This window comes from Tasmannia lanceolata, unplaced genomic scaffold, assembly GCF_043159265.1.
Source record: "Tasmannia lanceolata isolate RefF3 unplaced genomic scaffold, GAP_Taslan_0.1 ptg000013l, whole genome shotgun sequence".
NCBI classification, from domain to species: Eukaryota; Viridiplantae; Streptophyta; class Magnoliopsida; order Canellales; family Winteraceae; genus Tasmannia; species Tasmannia lanceolata.
The window spans coordinates 8,380,612-8,405,796 of record NW_027518690.1 but is presented as its reverse complement, the minus strand read 5'-3'; the positions used below and the strand labels follow the sequence as shown (position 1 = coordinate 8,405,796).

Sequence of the window (25,185 nt, the reverse complement as noted above, 5' to 3'; positions counted from 1 at the left end):
GAACAGAGCCTAAAGGGAGATGCCACAATCCAGGTAAAGAGGGTTGTGAATTATCCTACAGGGGTGCGAATTTATCATCTCCCTAATTAAAACTAGCTGTTATATAGATGTTAGAGGTCTTTTGATAAAAAAAATTCAACTTACCGAAATACCCCTAAAACTAGTTATGTAGTTGTTAATGGGGTATTTCATGGGCCGTGCTGTTCACAAACCTCCAGCCCAACTCAGTTGCCACATTGAACGGGGAGAGGGAGATGAGGGGTATTTTGGGTGCCCATACATAGAAGCTCAGAAATTGTGATCTGTGCCCAAGCTAATATTGGGCCGACTATAATGAACGATCAGAAATCAGAATCACAATAAGGAATCAAACAAGGTTCTTGCGGCGGGGGTGGGCCTCAAACTATTGGGTTAGACTTTAGAGTTTTACATAGGATTGAGTTTTGGGCCTCAAACTATTGGGTTAGACTTTAGAGTTTTACACAGGATTGAGTTTTTATATGATGAAAGGCCTTACAATACATTATTTTTCAAAAAGTGCAATACGGCTCACACCATAGGATGATCCAATTCGTCCGTAAGATGGGACACAATCTAAAAAATCATTTCCATAGGTTGACCTAACCCTCCTATCTATAGAGGGTTAGGATCAACCCTCTAATTTGTTGTCCCTACGTTTGGTTGCCGGAATTCTTTTGATTATGGGACTTTTGTAGAATTTCCATGGGAAACCCACGTTTGGTTGGTGGGCCCGAAATAATCTCAGGAACCAAAATAACCCGACACGAAACCATAGGAAGGAAAAAAAAAACTCCCGGAAATAAAAAATAAGCTTGTAGAAGATTTTTTTTCCTTCACAACTTTTCCCCCATCCGGTCAACCAAACATGGGATTTTTATTTTACTGGGAAGTTTTTTGTTCCACAGAACATCCCAGGAACCAAAAAAAAAATTCCTGCAACCAAAGGGATGTATGGGAGGGTTAGGACCTGCGGGAATGATTTTTTGGGTATTAGGTTGTGGACTGTTTGGATCATCCTGACAGTACAGTACAGTACTTTTTTGAAAAATAATGTACTGTAAGGCCTTTCATCATATTAAAAGTTTACAACTCATGTTTCCAGTCCCTACGCCAAAAAGAAGAAAATTAAAGACCGAGAGATAAAAAGGAAAAAACCGATCATCCTTCTTCTATATAAATCTTCTCGTTGCTTCTGCTTTTCATTTTCTTACCTTCTGTGGAAAATATCCCCTTGTTTTTCTCCGAAAAACCGCAGCTTCTTCTTGCATCCTCATCATAATCAGCATATTCCACATATTCAAAGGTACTTATCTCCAACTCTTTCATGCAATTTCCTTTTCATCTTTATCCTATCTCTACATTAAAACCCAGTATTTGTTTCATAGAGTTAGGCCTAAACAATCTATCAAGATGCCTTTCAACAAACCCATGTCCCAATTCATCTAGTTATTCTCTAAAGGTATTCTCTTTCATTGTTTGTTCTTTTTTTTACAAGAATTTTCAATTTCACACTATTAAGACCAAACCCGTTTTGAAATTTGCAGGTGAACAATCACCATAGCAACAGCTTGATAGAAGATTTTTTCGTGAGAGAGATGCCGCGGGTCCTATCGCCTTCGCCTCCGTACAGGAGGAGGTATTCACCATCTCCGGTTGGTCGGTATGGAAGGAGAAGCCGAAGGGATCGGAGTCGATCTCCGTATTCTTATTCTCATAGCAGGTGATCACTTGTAATGCTGATTCTGAAATTCACTTTTTTAAGTTTTATGTTTTTCTTAGTTACGAAATCATGGCAGACCGAAAACAACTTGGGTAGAAACGGTGAGGAAAGACTTGATGGCTAGGAACATAACAGAGAAGATGACCTTGGATAGGAGAGAATGGAAGAAAATGTTCCGTGTAGACGAACCCAAATAGTGTTTGGATTAGACTTTGTCAATTTGAGCCGGGTAGATCCTTTCACCTTCTTCATGAAAATTATGAATTTTTTTTCTAAAGGATTCATTAGCCGACCCCAACTAGTTTGGGACAAAGGCGTAGCTGAATTGAGTTGAGTTCAGTTACGCAATCATGCAGTGTTAAGAACCTGAATCAGTTTGCAATGTGATTGATCTTCTTAGAGGGAAGGTCAGCCTCTCGATCCATTTCGAGGGAAGGGTCAGTCCTCCTATGCGCACAGAAACACACATTTTTTGGAATAAATTTCTTCATTAATTTGGAAAAAGACTACTTGCATTTTAAATAGAGAACCCACTTTGCGGCCTCTTACCAATTCATCTAAGTCTCCTACCTAAAGCAATCTAGATACCTTAACCCTTATATCTAAGACTATGTTCGTTTAAGATTATGGCAACTGATTGTGAGTGCCAAACCGATTATTACACTCAAATGTACGTTAAATGTGAGTCCAATAATTGGTTTGGCACTCACAATCGGTTATAATCTTAAACGAACATGGCCTAAGACTCCTACCCATACCAGACAACTAGATAGCTAACTCATCAGCTACAGAAATCAAAACTAATTTATTCCACCCAAATGGGACTCGTCTTGGTACATAACATGGCTTATACATGTTTCCTACTGAAATGATCAAAAGTGATGGCTCTCTCATCCCTTTTATTTTTTCCTCCCTGTTTTGCAATTCTTTCGTTTTATGCTTGAATATGCTATAAAAAATCTTTCACATGTTCCACATTTTATTGTATAAAAATTTCCTTTATCTGGTTTCTTATTCCCAAAAAGGTAGGAAAAAGACCCCTTCTCCGAGTTGGGTATTCCCTAACAGGAAAGAAAACATGGCTCAATATTCTGTGTTAATGGAAAAAAAGACCCCTTCACTGGGTTGGGTATTCCCTAACAAGAAAGAAAACATGGCTTAGGGCCTGTTTGTTTTAGATTATGACAACCGATTGGGGACTCCACAGTCGATTGTCATAATCTAAAACAAACAGGGCTTTAATGTTATGTGATAATCATTCAGTGCAACAAATAACTGGAATCTGAGTTTTGAGGCAGGGGGAGATTCGTGATTGTTTGAGATTTTCTATACAAGGATCTAATTGGGTGACGTGCTCCTTTGTTTGAAAGGCTAACAAAGGAGTCCGACACTTGCGATTTGGGGTGGTTGTAACCTAGGGTGTGACCACTTGCAAGTCGGAACACTGTTGAGCTGCAGTGACTATCTCATTGCTATGTTACGAAAGACTATCTGATAACTATTTGAGGTGTGCGATAATGGTACAATTATCTAACACAAGCAAACAAACAAAAATACACTACCTATGTAATATAAAGGTTGTTCAGTTATTTATTTTCTGCGTGGTCATGTTTTTGTACTAGTGGCAATTGCTTTCTGATTTCCTTTTTATTTATATTATCATGTGTTATTTATCTTATCCAGTGGAGGTTGGTTTACTTCAATTGGGTACCTAGTTCACACATTGATGATGTAAATCTGACGGTTTTCTGGCCATAGAGTCCTGCAGTGAACATTTCAATAGTTTACGTGCTTAAGATTGATGGACTTTATGCAACTGTTCAAGTTTCCGGCTTCCTCCATCTGTTTTTACCTCCATTGCAATAGGTTAATTTGCACCAACAAGGTTCGAGGATAGTTAAGACTGTATGCATCCAGTTTAGGTAATCATTCATGTTTGGGTGGCATTCATCAGACTGCCAATGAAAATTAGTACGTGCGCTTGAAATGGAAATGAATCTAAATGAAATAATTAAACAGTTATAAGATGGAGAAAATTTCCTTGTATAAAAATAAGTAAAGAAATATAAATGCTTCCCATCTAATGGGAAGTAAGCAGGTGATGGGTGCTGATGATTGTTCTTTGACCACTCCATGCTCAATCGCGACATAAGTGATAAAAGATGGAGCATACAAAGGTTACTCTAACACTATATGAGGTAACTGTACATATTATATCGTGAAACAAGTACAATGGCCAATGAGGTGACTAGGACATCATTATCATGTTCTGGGATTTTATGGCATCTCCAGTTGTTGACTTCCATCTTTTTACTTTATTACACAGGCGGAAAAGTCGATCTCTTTCCCCTCGACAACACAAAAGTCGTTCTCCGACTCCTAGGCGGCGTAAAAGTCGTTCTCCGACACTAAGGCGACACAAGAGACAAAGAAGTAGGAGTACCTCAAAGTCTCCTATACACAAGTCTCGAAGCCCAAGCCTTGGGTCTACTGACCGCAAAAATGCTATTGAGAAATTGAGAAAAGAAGATGAAGAAAATAAAAGGTACATACGCCACTTTTCCATGTTTCTGCTGCCATTGCCTTATTATGATAATATTTTGTTTCTATTGTTTTAATTTTTAACTGATTATTAGTGAATACATGGGTGTTATGGTCTAAAAAATCATTTTACGTGTGTGAGTTGTCATCACAATAATTTCTTGATCCTTCTGTCCAAAAGTGTATCACTGCATTTAAGAAGTGCAATAGGTGAACAGATTCATTTCTGTTTTTGCTCTAATGAAATATGCATATCTTCTCTTTCTTCTTTACGCATTTGGTAGTTCATTATTCTTTCTTCTTCTTACCCTTTAAAGAAAATAATCCCATTAGCTATGAGTAGTTTCTGCTACCTAGTGGTTTTGGAACCTATGAAAGTTCATCTTAACCTATGAAATAAAATTTTGATAGAGACCAACTTTTGAAGATGGTTCTCTATGAATTTAAGCTAAGGTGACACAGGATGTCCATACTTAATATTTGATATAAACTTTATATGTTTTCCAAATTACTACACAAAAAATAGCATTTAAACACATGAGATATATGATGTGTTGCGGTCAAAATCTGGATGCGACTGAGATGGCTCTAGAGGTAAGAGATGCTGCCTGCGAACACAAACAAATTGTCAAAACAGTCAGAAGACCACCTTGAGTTTGTTCTTCGGGAAGGCCCTCCGATGCTTGAGTCAGCGATCAGTAACTGATACATAGTAGAGGAAAAATAATGATTGCATAATTCGCACCTTTGAGCCTTAGGGTTGTTTATATAGATGGAGAGCCCTGGAGAGGAGAGGAGAGTTGCTTTAAGAGGACTCTTTCCTAATTGGCTGGGGATCTCCCAGATTGAGTAAGTTTCCTGGGTTCTTGGTTTCCTTCCTAATTTGGAAAGATTCCCAGATTTCCTTCTTTGAGTGGGATTAGTTTCCTGGAATACAGGATCCCATAAATATCCTATAATTGCCAGCTTTCCTAGAATAGCAGGTTTCTAGGATTGACGATGGCGACTGGCATTAGAGGTGCATCTTAAGGTTTCTAGGGCTTCCACATATGAGGCATGGAATTTTATTTTACCCCGGGTCTGCGTGTGCCACGTGCCAGCTCGTGGTTTGGCGGTTATTTTTACCCCCATCAGATATCCCCCACTTTCTAGGGTCGACTCGGGCTGAGGGAGTAGTTGTGCACTTTGGCTTTTGTAAGTTAACTTGGAAGTGTCTTGCCTCGTATGACAATCTCCCTGATCGGCCCTGGGAGGCGGTCTTTACGTGGTCATCCCGGAGATCACCGGGTCAGGATGGTCGGAATGATTCTAACTCCAAATTTGTTCTCTGCAATGCTTCCTTGAGAATCCAAGGAGAGGAATTGTAAGACCCATTTCAGGTTGTCCGAGGAGACGTCGTCAAGTCGGTTGTTCGTCCTGACAGGTGCGTTCGGCCGGTAGGTGGTGCTGACATACCCTCCTCCTCCTAGGGTGAGACTATGAGTGGGAAGAGTATGTTGGTCAGTAGGCCGGCTAGATGCCCACGACAAGGTTCTTACGCGTAAGTGAGGTTTTGTCGTCTTGTGCACTCTAGCTTATGTAGCTCGGTTGGGCGAGTTGAAGCGCTGAGGTGCCCTGGCCATAGGCCTAGCCAGAGGTTTTGTCGTTTTGTGCACTTCGGTATTTGTAGCTCGGCTGGATAAGATGAAGTGCTGAATTGCCCCCCGGCCATAGGCCCAGTCAGAGGTTTTGTCGTTTTGTGCACTTTGGCGTATGTAGCTCGGATGGACGAGCTGAGGCACTGAAGTGTCCCCCGCCCATGGGCCAAGCCGGAGGTTTTGTTGTTCTGTGCATTTCGGCGTAAGTAGCTTAGCTGGACAAGCTACTGCCACCGAGGTGGCCCCCTGCTGTGGGCTCAACCGGTGGTTTTTGTCTTTTTATGCACTTCGGCGTACGTAACTGTGGACCCCGATCCTGAGAGGACGAGTGGCGTCGAGGGATGCGATATCCCCCTGCAATCCTCAAAGATCTCCACATGTGAAGGAGAGCTCTACCAAGGAACTCTCGAAATAGGTGCCACTCACAGCATAACATGAGTGGCGATACAAAATGAATGATATACATCCTGATCCGGAGCCAGGGCTCGAAACCAAGATGTACAAAAAAATAACTCAGATTCGCCATCCATGGATACGCCATGGAACCAAAAAAACAAATGCTCTGCCTGCAACGGATAACCAGAGATACAAAAGATCCGTGCTTGATGACGAATGGAGAAGGTCCGAAGAACACCCCCAATTCGCCCGAGTGCGAACACTTGGTCTCTTATGCCATTATTTATTAACTTCGAAGAGTTTTAGGCGAAAATCATGTGAAATGGGAACATGCATCTCCGAGAATACGTCTATCTAATCATGCATGTCTGGGAGATGAAATAATAATTACACACAAAAGAACCGAAATAAATCTCACCTAATAATAACTAGGTTATGAGTGACATGCCTAATAGGTGTCTAAGTTCTGGTGGGCGAACACATGCATGCTACAGCTAAAGGTATAAGGTATGCGCATGAAAGTAAGAGAACACACCAAAATACACAACATGACATCACAACAAATCCTAAACTCTAAACGATTTAGCCCGAGTCCTTAGATAGTCTGATGTTCATCCAAATAAGCCTACGTATCCCCGCCTCCGCAAGAATCAGAGCAACGTAGTTCTTCGCGCCTATTTTAAGCTATGATGCCTAAGACACCTAGACCTCTATCCTAGACTCGATCTAAAAGGCCGGACCAGTTATTAAAGTTTCTTGTGCGATTATTTGAATTCCAGTGAATTGTAGATTTTAGGACACCCTATATGCCCTAACTAAATGCAGGTTAGCCCTAAGTTAATGCAGGTGGTTCCTACAACCTATGTGTAACTAGGCTGTGTTTCCTAAGAAAAACAAAGGGTGGACTAACGTATCCTATTCTAGTCATCAATCGGCGATGTGGATCGCCGATTGACCGGACGGAGGCGTTCCTATAACTCTAGGACAAACCCCTAACTCTAAAAACAAGCACAAACACAAAACAAATCAAAGACTAAGCCCTAGCTCTAAAACAAAACTCTCTATCTAGGACAAAGTCCTAACTCTAGAGGAAGATCTTTTCCAAATCAAGATTTTAAAGATGTTTATTCAAAAGGGTTTTAAAAAAAACTATTTACAAAAAGTTTGGCTGGACTTGGGATAAAGATCCCAAGCTGCACTACGTACCTCGTGGAAGAAGATCAAGCCAACGTAGTTCGAAACGAACTCTCCTACTACAACTAAAAATTAACACTCCAAATGATTTTGAATTTTTCCAGTTTTCAAATGTTTTCGGATTTTAAGATATTTCGAAAGTTTCAAGTGCCTTTGGATTTTTAGAATATTTTCACCCTTTTGGTCAAAGACCTAAGGGAATACACAAAGCAAAACCCTAGGGATGAACCCTAGAGCTAACAGGGGAAACCCCTAAACCAGGTAAGTTAGCGCCAAAGACAAGGAAATGATCTAATACTACCAAAAGAGACGAATGAGTCAAAGACTCTCTAATAAGGACATCACAAAGATAGATGAGTCAAAGACTCTCTAATAACACCTCTTAAAAAAAAAACAAATGAGTCAAAGACTCTTTAATAAAACCGCTAAAAGACAAATGAGTAAAAGACTCTCTAATAACACCACCTAAATGACGAGTCAAAGACCGTCTGATAATACTGCTAAAAAAGATAAATGAGTCAAAGACTCTCTAATAAGGACAAATGAGTCAAAAACTCTTTAATAACACCACCTAAAGGATGAGTGAGTCAAAGACTCACTAATAACTCCTCCAAAAGGACAAATGAGTCAAAGACTCTCTAAATGATACTCCTAAAAGGACAAACGAGTCAAAGACTCTCTAAAAAGAAAAGGGGGGGCTTTAACCTGAGGCTAGGTAAGCCTCCTAAAGAGAAAACTCTCGAAATGAGACAAGGCCCGCCTCCAAATAGGAACTCTACAAAGGAGGCAAGGCATGCCTCCTACAAGTACTCTCTACTAAGGCAACCTTCTTAAGGGTACGCTCTAAACAACAAGGCTTGTCTCTGAAAGAGAACTGCCTTTCGAGATGAAACACGTCTCCTAATGGGGGAATCAAATATCTAAAGGTATCTAAAAGGACTTGGAAAGTCTACTAAATAAAGATAGGAACGCTATTTGGACTGAGCAAGTCCCCTAAGGATAGGCTTGGGGTAGCGCCTTCATCGCCTACCCAAACTCTCAAATTGGTATGCCATTACACTAAGAAGCAAGCTTTACCTTTAAGGTACAGATGCCTACACCACTTGAAAATTTAGCACATACTATTATAGAATTTTAAAATTACAGATCGAGGATCAACATTTTTTTCTTAAAGATATGACTTAAACTAACGAGCATACAACAAAGGTAAGTGCTTAAAAACAAAGAGATTACAATTCCATCTCACAAACATGAACTGCATAAAGCGATAAAATAAAAATAAAAACAAAAAAAAAAAATAAAAAAATAAAAAAAATGGTGAAAACAATCAAGTTCAGAACATTGTGCTAAACTGATGGGTAAGGTATATACACCAAAACCTCTGAATCAATGAGCATAAGAAACTGGTTTGGGCACGTATATGATAAAACCGACCCCTAAATTGCGAGCATGAAAATTATTTCAGCAGCATATGCAACGAAACTAAGTTCTTTGGTTCAACGGGCATAAAGATCAATTCAAACATACATAATGAAACAGCTCCTCTGAACAACAGACACAAAAATTAATTCATCTTAGCAACCTGTTCAGTGAAATAAACTCTCTGAATTATAAGCACGCAAATCAGTTCAGATGCAAGGCAATCCTTATCTCAACATACCGTGATTTTGTAATGCAAGCGTATAAGGCTCTCAAATTCCAGGTTTTGCCTTGCTCCTGTGCGACACAAACTAAGTTTGTATACAATTGTCAAAGCGCTGCAAGGGTAGTACTAATGTACCAAATATTGTTGACACTATGCTTCAACCCCCATACTTAACCTCTACCAATTTATTCCATGAATTCCGTATGCCAACCCCCTTTAACTAGGAGTATCTAACTTAACCAATGAGGACGAGCAGATTTCATGTGACAATCAAAGCTTGAAAATATTGATGTAAATGCCATAGAATATAGCTCACGTCACACAACGATAAACATTATGAAATAGTAGTATCTTCTTATCACCAATATGAAATGTGAACTGGTAATTCACCCTATGCTTGTGTCTAAGGAAGGCGCAGAGAGAGTGCGATAGAGAGAAGGGTGGAAACAACAAAAGGTGAGAGGGTTGCCATTTATCACAGATATGTGTGGGCTACCACTTTGCTAGTCACAAATGACATACAAGGTTAATGGCAAACTTTGATTAGATATTCTCCGTATTCACTCATAGGTATAAGAGGCCCACTCCACCATTTCAGTTATCTCCAACCCATAAAAGCTTCTAAAATCTATATACATACACCTGTCCTTGAACAACATGGAAGTGTATGCCACACTACCAACAAAGCTATTCAGCAGCTGCTACCCCTGGAATTGATTTTAAAGATGCCATCTGGATATCACTTATCAAGATAAATCACTGTTAAATCGCAACTATCAATTCCCCCTCCAAAATCAAACCCTCATCTGCCTGACAATATGCATCCAACTATAGAACAGACAGAAGGCTAAAGAGATGAGTGGCATATGTAAAGCATCTAATAACAAACGAAATTTTCACTCCTTATCATAACAACCAAAATTTCTGATCAACTAAAAGCGAAATCAGCTCAATTTTCTTTAAGATATCAATTTTACAAACTTAAGTGCTTGTATAGAAAATTTTCACATAAAAGGATATTCATAATAGCAGATCATCATGATCCTAGAACATAAATTCCATAAAATAGAAGAACAAGAAGAATACCTTTTCACTCTGCTATTTATCTGCTTGAACCGTTTCTTGCTCAAATGGATCGAATGAAGTGCAATAATATCAGTGATGGGTCAGAGCAATAATGAGAAAACAACTGTAATCCAGCAAGATTGGTAGAACCTCCTTGACTTAGAAAATATATCAAATTTAGAAAGATTTCACCAATTTTCTCCTTCTCCTTAAGATGCCGCAGCTTCTCCTTGTCTTCAATCATTTTCCTTCTCTTTAGTTCAGAAACATATACCAAAAGGAAATGGCAGATAAAAGCAGATTTGCCGAACCTTTGCTTATTATGCTCAGATCCAAGCTTGAGGTTCTTCGGATCTTAGAGGCATGAATGGATTTGCAAAGATCGAACACAATGATGAATCGAAACAGCAGATTTGAAATTTGTCTAGGATTTAGGGTTTTAGAACTTAGGAATGCAATAAATCTAAGGTATCTTGGCTTGAGTTTGGGTTTCTAAGGTTGAAACAAGGTAGAAGACGATGGTAATAGCAAAGAAAAACAACAATATGTGATCGGAATTAGGCCGGAATCCGGCGAGGTTTGGAAATGGCGGTGAATGGTCGGATGTGGTGAAGGTTGCCGGAAATAGCACCAACCGGAATTGTTGAGATGGGGATTTGGGAATGGGTTTGGAGGTTGAAGATGGTTGTGGGATGGTGGAGGTGAGTTGCAGAGATGGTGATGGTGGAGCCGGAGCTCTGATTTGCCGGAGCTTAGAAGTGGTGGTCGAAGAAGAGGGGTTTCGATGGAAGAATATGGGTTTTTTTTTTTAATAAAAATTAATGGAGTAGAAGGGATATAATGGCCGTGAGGTTGAAGATGGGGAAGATGGTGAAAATGATGATGGTCGGTCGGAATTAATGGGGTTGGGTTTGGGGGTATGGATGATGGGAGGTGGCTGAGAGAGGGGGTTTGATGGAGGTGGCCGGTGGTGGGTTTGGGGAGAGAGAGATGGTGATGGTGGATTTGGGTTTTGGGAGGTGGAGGTGATGGTGGAGAGTGTTATCGGAGATGGAGATGGTGGCTTGGCCGGATTCCGGCAATCCGGCCGGAGAAGAAGGGATGAGATGGAAGAAATGAAAGTGGATAGAAGATAGTGGTGGTGGGATTCCGGCAAGGGTTGGTCGGAGAAGAGGGATGGGGTGGCCGGATTCCGGGAAAAGGTGGTGGTGTTGGTGGTAGATGGTGGCTGAATCGAGGGTTTGGCAGAGGAAGAAAATAGGATATGAAGTGGGTTTCAAATGGGGATAATGGTGGTGGATTAAAGAAATGGGTTTGATGGTAAGAGAAATGGAGGATGTGGATGGATTATGGTGGTGTTGGTGGCTGAGGAAGTGGAAGAAGAAAAAGAAGAAGAAGAAGATGGTAATGGAGGCTGTGAAGATAGGGGTGGTCGGAGATGGTGGTGGTGGCTAGAGGTGGGTTTGGTAGAAGCAAAAGAAGAAGAAGAAGAAGAAGAAGAAGAAGAAGATGATGGATGAGTGGAGGTGGAAGATGGGTGGCCGGATCGGAGAAGGGAAACCCCCAAACCCTCTTTCTTTCTCTCTCTCTGGTTTTCTTCTCAATCAATCGAATCCCTCTCCTTCCCTGTTCCGATGGCTCATATAGAGAGAAAATGATAAATTTACCCCCCCTCCCCCCATTCATTACTTGGACAACCCTCTTAATGTGCTTTTAACAACTTTCTAACCTACAGGAGGGGTGGGGGGGGGGGGGGGGGGGGGCTTGGGTAAGAGATGGACCCCTAAAAATAATGATATATGCCCACCCCCTTTTCTTACCTGGACAACCCTTTCTAGTGAATTTTTGAAATATCACTTACGCTAGCAGGGGGGCTCAAGTAATAGCAGGGGGGAATATTTTGCGAAAAATATCTTCTCTCTTTTGATCCCAACCCTCCAAATTACCTTTCCGTCCAAGGGTTGGGATCAAAGGAAGCATAACCAACTAGGAAGCTTCCAAGGAAGCGAAGCTTCCTAAGATTCCCTCTAACTAATCCTAGCCCTAAGCCTTTCACTAACCTGGCTTAGGGCTTAATGGTAACTTGGAGGGGAAGAAAAGCATCTTCACTAATTACAGAATTGCCCTGGTTCAGGATAATACACCCCCTAATTTTGTTACACACTAATCCGCATACCCCTATATCCTCCCGGACAACCCATTACGGAAAATTTGAACTGGTTTTCCAGGTTCCAGCGCACCCCTATTTCTGGCTAAATCGCCACCCTTATTCCTACACTACGCTACACTACAAACGTCGTCCGTTTGCTAGGCAAACAGCGACGGATTCTGATGAAATTTTATGAGGACCTAAATGAGACCCTAACCTATTCTAGGAACAAATTTGGGACATTAAAACACTAGTTTACTTGGGTTTCTACCCTAACGACTCTAATAGGGTTCGGTCAAAATGGGCTGTCTACAGTAACTCAGCTGGACGAGCTACTACTGTCGAGGTGCCCCCGGCTGTGGGCCCAGCCGGATGAGCTACTGCCGCCGAGGCCCCCCTGCTGGGCCCAACCAGAGGTTGTCGTTTTGTGCACTTTGGCGTATGTTGCTCAGCTGGACGAGCTGAAGCCTGAAGTGCCCCAGGTCGTGGGCCCAGGTGAAGGCTTTGTCATTTTTTGCACTTTGGCGTATGTAGCTCGTCTGGACGAGCTACTGCCTCTGAGGTGCCCCCAACCATGGGCCTAGCCGAAGGCTTTGTCGTTTTGTGCACTTTAGCGTATGTAGCTCGGACGAGCTACTGCCGCTAAGGTACCCCAGGCCTTTTGTTTTGTGCACTTAGATGTATGTAGCTCGGTTGGACGAGCTACCACCGTTGAGGTGCCCTCTGCCGTGGGCCTAGTTGGAGGTTTTTTCGTTTTGTGCACTTCAGCGTATGTAGCTTGGCTGGATGAGCTACTGCCGCCGAGGTGCCTCCCGGTCGTTGGCCCAGCTGAAAGTTTTGTCGTTTTGTGCATATCAGCGTATGTAACTCGATTGGACGAGCCGAATCGCTGAAGTGCCCCCCATCTGTGGGACCATCCGGATGTTTTGTCGTTTTGTGCATTTCGGCGTATGTAGCTCGGCTGGACGAGCTACTGCCGCTGAAGTGCACTCCGGTCGTGGACCCAACCGGAGGTTGTGGCCGAGCAGCGGTCCAACCCGAGTTGGTTGGTCTTAGACCCAACCCGATGTTGTCCCCGAACTTTAGATCGGCACGGTGGGTCAGGCCGTGCAATGGCCCAGTCTGACTTATGACATAGTTTTTAGACCTAACCGAGCAGGTTGGTTTTAGACCCAGCCCGTGGCTGTCCTTGGGCTTTAGGTTGGCATTATGGGTCAGGTTTTGTAGCGGTTCCAACCTGAGTTAAGACTCAGGTTTTCCGACCTCGCCGAGCAGGCCAGTCTTAGACCAGTCCGAGGTTGTCCCTGGAGTTTAGGTTGGCACGGCGGGTCAGGCCGTGCGGTCCAACCTGAGTTAAGACTCAGGTTTTTGGACCTAACCGAGCACAGTCTTAGACCTAGCCGGAGGTTGTCCCCAGGCTTTAGGTCGGCACGGCGGATCAGGCCGTGCAGCGGTCCAACTTGAGTTAAGACTCAGGTTTTTGGACTGAACGGAGTAGGTCGGTCGTAGACCCAGCTCGAGGTTGTCTCCAGGCTTCAGGTTTGCATGACGGGTCAGGCTGTGCAGCGGTCTAACCTGAGTTAATACTCAGGTTTGTGGATTCATTTTATTTCTTGGAGGTATTTAAAAGATGCCTACGGGGGAGAGGGTGTTGAAGGCGACTTTTCTTGCGCCATATATTGGGCTTTATCTAAATTGGTGGGTCCATGGAGATTGGCCCACTTTATGTAGAAAGCTGTTGACCTTTGAGCTATGATAAAGTCATTGATATCCCATCAACTGAGACTGACCAATGAAGTGGTAGATAAAGTTGCTATGGATGGTAGCTACCCATGCTGAGTTGTTGATTAGTCATTCACTTCTGTACCGAGTTGGGCTGTTTTATTTGGCTTTTTCCAGGTTCTTTTTCTGAGAGGACATCCCGACCTCTCAGAAATGCCGTTGTCTTATTTTTTCTTCTTTTTGCACTAAAACTGCCATTGTCTTGCTCGAGAAAAAGTAAATAACATATTTTACATTTTAAAGAAAAAATCATAGAGTAATCCTCAGTTTCTATAATAGTGAAAGATTGATTGATTTTCATTGATGGTGGTTATGTTAATATTATAGATGACTAGTATTGACTAATTATCAATTAGCTGGTGTTGTTATTGATGGGCGATAATTATATAAGTCTGTTTCAAAATGCTGATGTTGGTCAAAACGTGGTCAAAGAAAATCCTAGTCGACTCAGAACTACGCGGTTGAGTACTCGATTGACGATTGACGCAGCTGAGTACTCGGTTGATGCGGTCATAACTCGGGATCCATCCCCCTTTGCTGGACCAATCCTCTGAACCATTAGCCTCTCTGGCATTATGAACCAATGAAACATTTAAACTTATACTAATGGCATTGGTTTTTGTTGAGGATATGTGCAAGCTTCCTGTAGACCAAGCTAAAATTGGTCTCTGACTTAAACCCGAACCTCATTAAGAAAGCTATGAAGACCTGTAAGAGGAGCATGCATTCCCGCCTCAGTTGCATCTTTGGCTTTAATGGGCACTGGAAATACCTTCAAAGTCTCCTTGTCGTTTCTGAATGTACCACTACCGCCAAGAAGCACCATGACTATATTATCACTGTTAGTGGACTCTATTATCATTGTTCGGTTTCAATATGCATTTTGGTCCTGATGGAAATGGAAACATGTCGGTTTCGGACAGAAATTTCAGTGAAAGTCCAATAAAATTACGAAAACACATGAAAACATATGCAAATGATTGACACTTAAGATGGAACTTCAGGAAGTTCTAGAATAAGTACAATTGCGCACTAAAACCAACACATAAGCAATATAACACCCATAATGATATAACAACATCGAACACAGGTTCCCCTTAAGAGTGCCCGATGGTACTGTGTGAAAAGTAAGGGCCACGGTTCCCTGCTGTTGATAAAAGTGTGTATGACCGGATGTCCATAACCACCAATGTGCTACTTATCTTGTATTGTATCCTGTTGCCCCTCCCCTTCCCTTCTCTAGGTGTTTTGGAGAGATTGGGTCCTTTGTTTGAACTTGCTAGAAATGGTCTCCTTGGATTTGTACCCTTCTGGTCCCAATGAAAATATTGTGGCTCTTCCTAGATGTTTTTTTTTTTTGAAAGAGACAAGTTTCATTAATATTCCAATAGCAATCGGGACTAGGGGTCCCATCCTGCAATTACAATATATTAAGGTGAATTGGCACAGGCATACCCGAAGCCAATTCAGAAGAAAATAGAAGATATTACAAAACTCAACTATTCCTGTCCAAAAAGGTACAGGTTAAAGGGTTCAGGAGTGGCTCTTCCTAGATGTTGATAGATGTATTTAATTGTCTGCAGTACTTGGGTTTCTGGGATCTTGGTGTTACAATTTCTGCTTCTGTTTATAGGATGTTATTTTTTCACGTGAATGCATGAGGAAATTGATAGAGCATCAGGCTTTATCTGGAGGATTTGTGGATGCATTTTATTTATTGGCTGTATCTCAGGATTTTGGAGACATTTGTCTTCTCAGATTCTCTATTACGAAGTATGACTAGACTTGTATATTTTCAAATGACTTAAAATGCAGGATGGTTTTCTGCAAATGTGTGATGGTTTTTTTGTAAATGGCTGACTGAATATACCAAGATTCAGCCCTATGTTGTGTCCACATGCCATCATCCTTTACATTTTTTAAGTAATTATACAGGATGTAGTATTAAACTGTCCCATGTGATAACTGGCTGTTGAGATACCCAAGCCATACGTTTGCTAACCTTAAGATTTCTTGCTGTATCAATTAATGACGTAAAAGATAAACAAGAAAGCTCGAATTCATTCAATCTTCAGGCACTTTTGTTTCTCCAATTTTTCTACTCAAGTGCCTCTAGATATTATGGATTTGATTCTCAGTGGAATGCAAGTAGATTTCCTTTTTCCCATTATGGGTTTTAAACAGCTGGAATCTTGGACTTTTTGCCGTATTTTTAGGGTGCAACTCGGTTCGGGTTGGGTCAGGTTGAGGCCAACCTGACCCGACCCGAGGAACCCATTTTCCAACCCGGCGAGGTTCAACCCGACCTGACCCGTGGAACCCTTTTTTCCAACCCAGACCCGACCCGACCCTAGTTCAACCCGACCCAACCCGAGTTTTTAAGCTTAAAAAATAAAAAATCAAAAAAAATGTCGGGTTTTACTCGGGTCGGGTTCCCAAACCCTCAACCCTCACCCAACCCGAACTCAACCCAGGTTGGGAAAAGTCAACCCGACCCGAACTCAACCTGAACCCGACCCAACCTTTTTTCGGGTTGAACCCGACCCGAGTTGCACCCCTACGTATTTTTTTGCCTCCACAGGCGATTGTCCAGATTTCCTACCCTGTATTTTAATAAACTTATAATTTTCTTGTGTAAGAACTGATTTTTAAAAGTGTTTTCATGATTAGTTTTAAACCTGCAACAGGTTACTTGACATTCTCCTCCACAGGCTTTTCTGAAGGAAGCTACTACTGCTATAGTTCGACTTGTTATGTTTGATGATCCAATTGATGCCTCGTTTATCTACTGTTCACCAGTTTGAAATACTCATTTGTTTGGATCAGGAACCTGTTAGAGAGGTATGCCTTAAAAGCATAAGCTTGTATTTAGTATCTTGATGATTGGAAGGAAGGTTAGTCATTCATGATTGATGGATGGATGAAACTTAAAAAGTTGCTTGCTAATTCAGTTATGCTACTGTCTGGATCCTAAGTCACACTTAGAATTGAGGTTTTGCAATGTCTGTATTGGAGGTCATTTGCCTGTCTAACTTTTTTCCTTGTCCTGTTAGGCGTCAACGTGAGGCAGAACTAAAACTATTAGAAGAAGAAACTGCACGGAGAGTGGAAAAAGCTATTCGAAAAAAGGTGGAGGAGAGTTTGAATTCCGAGGAGGTCAAGCTAGAGATACAGAGGCGGATAGATGAGGGTCGGAAAATAATGCTTGATGAGGTTGCGGCTCAACTTGAAAAAGAAAAGGAGGCTACTCTTGTTGAAGCTAGGCAGAAAGAGGTATGTATCTTGGACATGACAAAGTTACATTCTGCTAATCTCTTTTCTTTGGTTTGCTTTTTGTTTCCTGGTGCACTTAAAGCACATTAATTTGGGTTTCTCCAAAACCCTTCTAGTTTAAATATTGTGAAACTTGTAATGAGGATGTTTGTTGTTGCAAGTCTTCTCTATAAATGTGTGGGGTGGGCATGTGTGCTACACTTTGGAGTGTGTGCAGTACTGCAGATATCTGTTTTATGTCTTTTTGAGAAACACTAGGTTGAAGTTTCGAACCTAAGCACCCAAAGGTCCCAAACCCAAGTGCCCCCATACAAGAGGTGTGGCACATGTTGCATTAACTGAGACCCCATAATGGATTTGACCAAATGTGGATCGTTTTTTTTTTTTGAAAGGTAGCTAATTTTATTGATGAACTATAATCGAATTACATCATGGGGACAAGATGTCCCACTGTTGTAACAACAATTACAGTGACCCTGGCCTGTATATAGTTCCCCACCCACACATGGCCAACATATCGCTCCCCCCTGCCCGTGAGGGGCGACTGGAACTAGGTTCTCAACCCTTCACCTGCCCCTTCATTCCTCCCCAAAATAGCGTTGCCGTTTTTATACTATGATATAAAAAATGGATGCCATATGTTTTGTGTTTTTCTTCTGCTTTAACTTTTAACTACCGTCTTTGGTAGTTTCTTGTTCGTGGGAACGGGTGCGGAGTATGTTGCTAGCCTGGTACGATGAGGGTAGGCTTAGTTGGTTCACCATTTGGGATTGTAGGTCGATTTGGAGCTCTAATTCAGGCCGCTTTGGTACTTTGTGTGTATGCATGTGGGTGTGCGTGCATGTGTATGAGACGGTTCTTCTATTTCGGGAATGCCCTCTCTCTCAGCATATGTTGACAACTGACGTGTATCTCTCTCTTTCTCTCTTGCGGGTTGCCATTTTTAGCTGTCCGGGTTGTAAACGAACTATGTTTTGGGTCATGCGACCTGGATTGCCATTTTTTAGTGATCCGGGTTGCAAACGAACCATGTTTTGGGTCGTGTGGTCCTGATCGTGGGTTGATAGGGGGGTGGCGACCCCGGTAACACTGGTTGCATGTACTAATTAGGTAAAAAGCTTCTAATTATTATCCTGGTACTTAGAACCTAGTCTTCTACTGATTGGATGTGATTTGCGACTTTGATCTGTGACTTGCAGGAACAAGAAACTACTGAGTTTTAAAAGTTACTCTTCTGTTTTAGCTACTCTCTTTGGTAGTTTCTTGTTCCTTCAGAAGGTTGCATACAGTAATTAGCTTGTCAAGAAACTTTGTATACTTTCTGAACCACCAATTGAAATTTAGTTTTCTACTAGTTGGATGTGACTTTGATTGTGACTTGCAGGAACGAGAACGGAGAGAGAGGGAAGAGCTGGATAAAATGCTTGAGGAGAATCGGCGTAGAGTGGAAGAATCTCAAAGAAGAGAAGCTTCAGAACAACAGCAGAAAGAGGAGGAACGGTATCGAGAGTTGGAGAGGATCCAAAGACAAAAAGAAGAGGCGATGCTAAGGAAGAAAATGGAAGAAGAGGAAGAACGGTTAAATCAGATGAAGCTGTTGGGTAAGAATAAATCTCGTCCAAAGCTGTCATTTGGAATTGGTTTGAAGTGATTATTTCTCAAACTGCTTTTGTTTTTCCTTTAGAAAGGCAATGATTGTGGTAGTTTATTTAGTGCCTGCTAATATATGTTCTTTAGAAAATCAGCAAACATTTTTTTTTCTGGCTTAAACTCTTATAGATGATTCAGTTTCTGATCTGTAAAATTAGCATGGTTATGAATAAACAATGGTTAAACTTGATAGCATTATCTCTGCAACTGTTTACTACTCCATTTATCCCCATTTTGGATATGCTGAACGTTGGGACTCCAAAAGAGGTAAACAAATACAGAAGCAAAAGAAAAACAGCATGAGACAGAGTAAATTTTTTTTTTTTTTGCTGACCTGTTTAGGAATTGGGGCATTGCCTCATTCGAATCTAAAATGACCCTGGTAATTCCCAAGTCACCAGAGCATCCATCAAAGTTCGAATAGTGGTGGGACTAAGATATAGTTCTTCCTTTTTCCCCAACCACTCTTAAGATCAAGGGCATCTTCATAGGGGTGCAACATGGGTTCAACCCGATTTTGGCACGGGTTGGGTTGGCATTTCCTTGGGTTGGGTTTTGTTATGTTAGGGTTGGGAAAACTAACCCAATTTATTTTCTTGTTGGGTTAGGGTTGTTGCCTCGGCAACCCGACCGGAACGCGACCTCCGTCCTCTAATTTTATCTTGATTTTTGTTGGGTTATTGTATTTTTTCTGTTTGGCCCAAGGTGGACGTGAACCTGGGTTGGGTTTGGATTGAGAGATTTAGAGGCGGGTTGGCTTAGTGTTGAGGGAATGCTATCTTGGGTTGGGTTAGGGTTCACCTCAACCCGATCCAACCCGACCCGAGTTGCACCCCTACTTCTTCAAACCCAATGGTTCCCTGCAGCACTCGGGTTGTTTCAGTTGGCAAACCAACGGTTCCCTGCAGCATTCGCTGGCTCAATGATGATTATTAGGAAATAGTTGTTATAATACTAATGTTCTTAATCAGAATAAATATTCTCATGCAATAGATAAAGGACTACAAAAAATCAATGGTTTAGTTTCCCCTCTAACAACTATAGGCTTGCTGTTTGAATCAAAAGATCAACCAAGGCCCGATAAGTCTCATTTAGGAAGATTCTTAGCATTTTTGGCTATTCATAAAAGATACCTCTTGGGCTGTCCTCTGGCCATTAGGCCCGTTTGGATACCCCTTGGATTTGGAGGTGAATTTGGATTTAATATTAAATCCAAACCTGGCATTTGCAAGCCTTTATAATGTTTGGATTTGGATTTCAGCGAAATCCACAAGAATTTCAAATTTCTCAGCCTAGTGTAATATTTTGGATTTATAAATCCGTTTGAGTGGTTATTTATAAATCTAAATCAGACCTTAGGGTGTTCCCACTATTTAAAATTTGATTGGAATTCCATGAGCATGAAATAGAAGAGGTTTTTACATGAATTAAATTACCGGTTTATTCAAGGATAAACTATGCAAGCAAGGTAACCAATTCCTAAAACAATTTATCCAAGGATTTCTATTTCCATGGAGAACGGCCCCATTATCTTGATCCAAGTAATTTTTAATCTCTTCATGAGATAGCTGGGATATAGCAAACATACCAACTAGATAGGTCATACGAATCCCAAGAATAGCTTATCCAAGGATCTAGTTGGCCACCACTAGTTCGAACAATTGATTCTAATCTCATCGAGATCAGATGATCCTAGCCCTTGATCAATTGATTTTTGGCATTTTCTATGGATACGCGCAATCACCTGTAAACCGATCATTTACTAGATGGACCTTGTATCACTCTGTACATATATCGGGTCCATGAATATTGTAGTCATGACAAGTCCGGCCCATTGCCCTTGATCCCACCCCCATTAGATGGTTCTAGACCTTTCATCAAGCATGATGAAAAAGGCGTTGTAAAATCTGTTTAAGCAGTTGATTTTTACACGCCTTAATGTTGCAAATGAGATCTCCATTCGGCTTCATATCTAGACGCATTGGTCACCCTATGATAGCCTATCGGATCAACGGTCCTGATCACCAAGCACACATGCTACATGCATGTGCATGTGAATTAGATCATGGCCACTTTGTTCATAGGGTTCGTTTTACTAGTTGATCTCTTAATTTTATCTTGTAAAATGGTATTGTTGGGAAAGTTGCCATGTTTCACCATGTGTGGGATGCTGGTGAAGGCAAAAAGGTCAAAATAGGAAACTGACTTTATTTAGGTTTTGGGAGACCTATCTATAGGGATGTCTCTGGTCAACACAAGGAGTGGCGGCAAGAGGTTGGGCGTGACTAGGCTCTTTGTGTGTCTTGCAGCAAAGGGGAGAGAGAAGTGGGTTTCTTCCTCGGATTTTTCCTCTTGGGTTTTCTTGGGTTCCTCTTGGGTCTTCTTCTTGGTTTTCTCTCGGGTTACTCACTTGTACAATATTGGGTTTGAGAGAAGCAAGGAAAGGGTTACAGGCTGTGGGTTTTGGGTTTATTTTTTTAATTCTTGTATATTCTTTTTCTCATAGTGGAAGATCGTGTTTCTCGCTCGTGGATGTAGGCTTGGCTGAACCACGTAAAATCTTGGTGTTCATCTTGTGGCTTGTTTCTTATTTTACTCTCCCGTTTAATTTGTGCACGATTGTATCGGATTTGCCTGGTGAATTTTCTCAATAGGCATGATTAATGTGGTATGTAACAGATAGTAACCCTACTTCACCCCAATCGTTTTACTTGCCTCTTAAAAAAAATCTATCATTAGGGTTTCCCTCCTAGGGATCACCCTTGAGGTCCAAGTAGGGTTGCAACTCGGGTCGGGTTTTCCAAAACCCTACCCTTCCCGAGAAATTATCCCGGGTTGTGTCTAATTTTCTTTGGGAAAACTTGGGATTCATAAACCCGAACCTACCTGAGATAGTTTCCCATGTTGGGTCAGATCGGGTTTTTATTTTTTAGCGTAGAATAGTGACTAATTTCGAAGATAGTAGAAAACAACAAATCTTCACACCAAAAATCTCTAAATTTAAGGAGGAAACTATATTTTCATATCACAAACTTTATCACCGCAAGGAAAACAATGATAAAAATATATTGGAAAATAATTTACCATGTTAGTCAAGTTATACTTAAGAAAGTCATAGTACACCTATATGAGTCAGCCAGGGTTTCGGGTTTTTTTTCTTTAAACCCGACCATACCTAAGATTGGATCGGGTTTTTCAACCTTAAGCCCGACCCAAGCCAAGACCCCTGATTTCTAAATCCATCCCAGGTTATTTTCTGGTCGGGTAAAACCCAACCCATGTTGCAACCTTGGCTCCAAGTATCCATGTAGATGTGATCGGCTCCGTCGATTCAACTGATGAACACAAGTCTGGTCCATACAACTGTCCTTACCTTGATAAGATGAGCCTGGACCCTTGATCGAAAACACTCCTTTGGAATTCCCCTCAAAGGGTCTCTTTGGAGAAAATTCTCACTCTCATATAAAGAAAACGACAGAATGAGAATCTCGGAAAGCGAATCCGCCAAGCTTTAGAAAATCCCATTCGCAACCGCAATTTAGCATGTGTTTACTATTGGAGATATTTTGGGTTTTGTAGATTACTTCAATAATAATAACAATGTAATTTGACAAATTCAAATAACTATTTTGAAGATTATGCAATCACCGCAATGACAATATATGTTAACCACAGATCCATATGTAAGATTAAATAAAATGGCTAAAACAAGAGAATGAACTTATCGATAATAGTTGTGTAAACAAGACTCAACCAAAATATAAGGGCCCGTTTGGATGCTGAGAAGATTTTGATTTGGAATTCTCACATTTGCAGCCCTTTTTGCGTTGATATTTGGATCCGGATCAAATCCTTGAATTTCCAATTCAGCAACTGACAGTGAAAAAAATCAGATTTCCAAATAATCTGTGGAAATAAGTAAATGAAAATCCAAAGATATGGCAGTTTCCTTCAACCTCTTGGCTCCTCAACCTCTTGGCTCCTCAACCTCTCCCCTGCAATAGGAAGTTCCCCCTTCCCTCTTTGTCTCCCTCAACATGAGCTGGCAGATCTATTCATTTTGTACTCAAAACTGGATTCCAAATCCAAATACAAACTATGAGGTATGCAAACGGGCCCTAATGGAATTGAAAATCAAATTTGAGTGGTAGAGGCACATTACGGATTAGCGCTGCACTTAAGATATATTATTGCTCCCACCATAACAGGTATGCAATCCGGTTTCTTTGTGACCTATCTCCAGGATACAACACCACTTCCTTTGTCTTTGACGATGTGTACGCATCGGTCTCAAACCTTGCGAACGTGATCTAATCCGATTTGCCCAAATGAAACGAAATCTTTCTAAAGCTTAGAAAGCTTGAAACTTGTAAAAAACACAAGTCCACGAGAAAAGAAAAGAACAAGTCTAGAAGAGAGAAGAAGCAGCTGCTATATACATCAAAGAATTGTATATAGCTGACAAATCTCGCATTCCTCAATGTCTCCCCCATAAAATATAAATCCCAATATTTACAGCAAAAGGTGTAAACATATAAAACATCAAAGTGGCTATAAAACTTACTAAATGCATTAAAATTTAAAACGTTATAAAACGATAAAAAGGTGCAAGAAAATATGTAATGGCTGGACTTCGAAATTTGATTCACACCACATAAACAAAAGCTTTTAAAGCTTTAAAGAGTATAAAATTCCAACATTTACACCCTTTTTTGGGCTTGATCAGTCATGAAAGACCGAATTGCCAAGTGGTAACTCATTTGGACTCAGTCCGTAGAGTTACTTGCTTGCCAGGCTGGCATTCGATGAGAAGGTAGGGGAACGTGCAAGTAGCGGAGTGTAAAGGATTGAACATTATGAGAAATTCCTTGTAATTGCACTTATCTTTAAGCCCAATCGATCTAGTGGGACCGTGTTAACAAGTTACTATCTGGATGGACTAAGTCAAAGAAGTGGCATTGCAATTGCCAATCGAGGGAAGGTGGATAATAACCACCTGGAAGAATGGAGGATGTGGAAATAAAGGATCTTAGTATGGAGAGTTGCCAAAAAGTTCCCTCCAAGAGAACGTGGGGTAATGAGGAGTGGTTAACCGAATAAAGCTATATAAGGAAGCATCTGTCTCCAAGGTAGAGGTCTCAGAATCAAATCCAAATATGTTTTAGTATTTATCTTATCTTTACTTCTCATGCACTGTATTTTTTACATTTTGTCGCTGGAGCTTATCTCCGGATTAAGGAAGCAATGAATTCATCTTCCCAAGTAAGTCTTTCTCTTTAATTCAACTATCCCTCGCACTGACGCTTTGTTTGTGTCATTTTGTTGTTTAGCTTGAATCGAACAGTCTGTTGACCCTGAGAGTCATTTACATTATGCTTGCATCGACGACGACATTTATGTTCTACGCACATCGAGGTTTCCTAACCAATCGTGAGTCGTTCACGTTCTGCTCGTGTCTACGTTTCGTTCACATTCTGCGTGTGTCAACATCCCCACATTTGGGGTTGCGTCTGTGCTGAAGGCAGATGAACCCAAGGAAGAAGTGCCGCCATCCCTTCTTCTTCTCAATCGCCTGAAATCCAATCCAAGCAGATGGAAAACTGGAAATGTTTCGGTCGTTGAACCTCTTGAATTGAGTTCCCAATTTCTTTCCTACAAGGAGGTTGGCACGCCAGAAAAGCACACACACTTACACACACCTTGCACACCTGGTGCACTGACCGCGCTGGGCATTTTAGGCCGAACATAGGATGATTTTTTGGAATCGGGTCGGTGTCGTGGGTCAGGTTTACCCAATATGATTCTTCTAATTCTTTCATTCTTTTCATTCTCCATCCCAGATAATCTGAAGATGAAGAGTTGTTGAATGCAATCTAAAGTGTTCAGTTTGAATCCTTAATCTCATCGGATGTGATTACACACCTTGTGGGGCCAATCTTGATGCTTAGAATTCAAGCCAGTCCAAGTCCGACTACCACTTCAAAAGGGTTCACAATAGCACTCGCTAAGGTAAACTTGAAGAACTCAATAATTGCAATTCAAAGAAACTAAACATTTCTGAGAGATTCATGATAAGCATGAATTCCCAAATTTCACATTCCTAAACCAGACC

General features: G+C 41.2%; 1 protein-coding gene across 3 annotated transcripts; it reads left to right on the top strand.

Moving 5' to 3' along the window:
• The first annotated feature begins 1,116 nt into the window (after window positions 1-1,116).
• Window positions 1,117-19,268, top strand: LOC143889685 (uncharacterized). Of its 3 annotated transcripts, XM_077393981.1 has the most exons (7): window positions 1,117-1,324; window positions 1,407-1,480; window positions 1,566-1,741; window positions 4,068-4,286; window positions 16,977-16,991; window positions 17,204-17,423; window positions 18,808-19,268. In XM_077393981.1, exons 3-7 carry the CDS (start codon window positions 1,617-1,619, stop codon window positions 19,072-19,074), a joined length of 846 nt encoding a protein of 281 aa, XP_077250096.1. In that variant the 5' UTR covers window positions 1,117-1,324; window positions 1,407-1,480; window positions 1,566-1,616; the 3' UTR covers window positions 19,075-19,268. The 3 variants fall into 3 exon arrangements, with proteins under 3 accessions (XP_077250096.1, XP_077250097.1, XP_077250098.1); XM_077393982.1 differs by lacking the exon at window positions 1,407-1,480; XM_077393983.1 differs by lacking the exon at window positions 16,977-16,991 and having other exon boundaries at window positions 1,118-1,324.
• The last annotated feature ends 5,917 nt before the right edge of the window (window positions 19,269-25,185 follow it).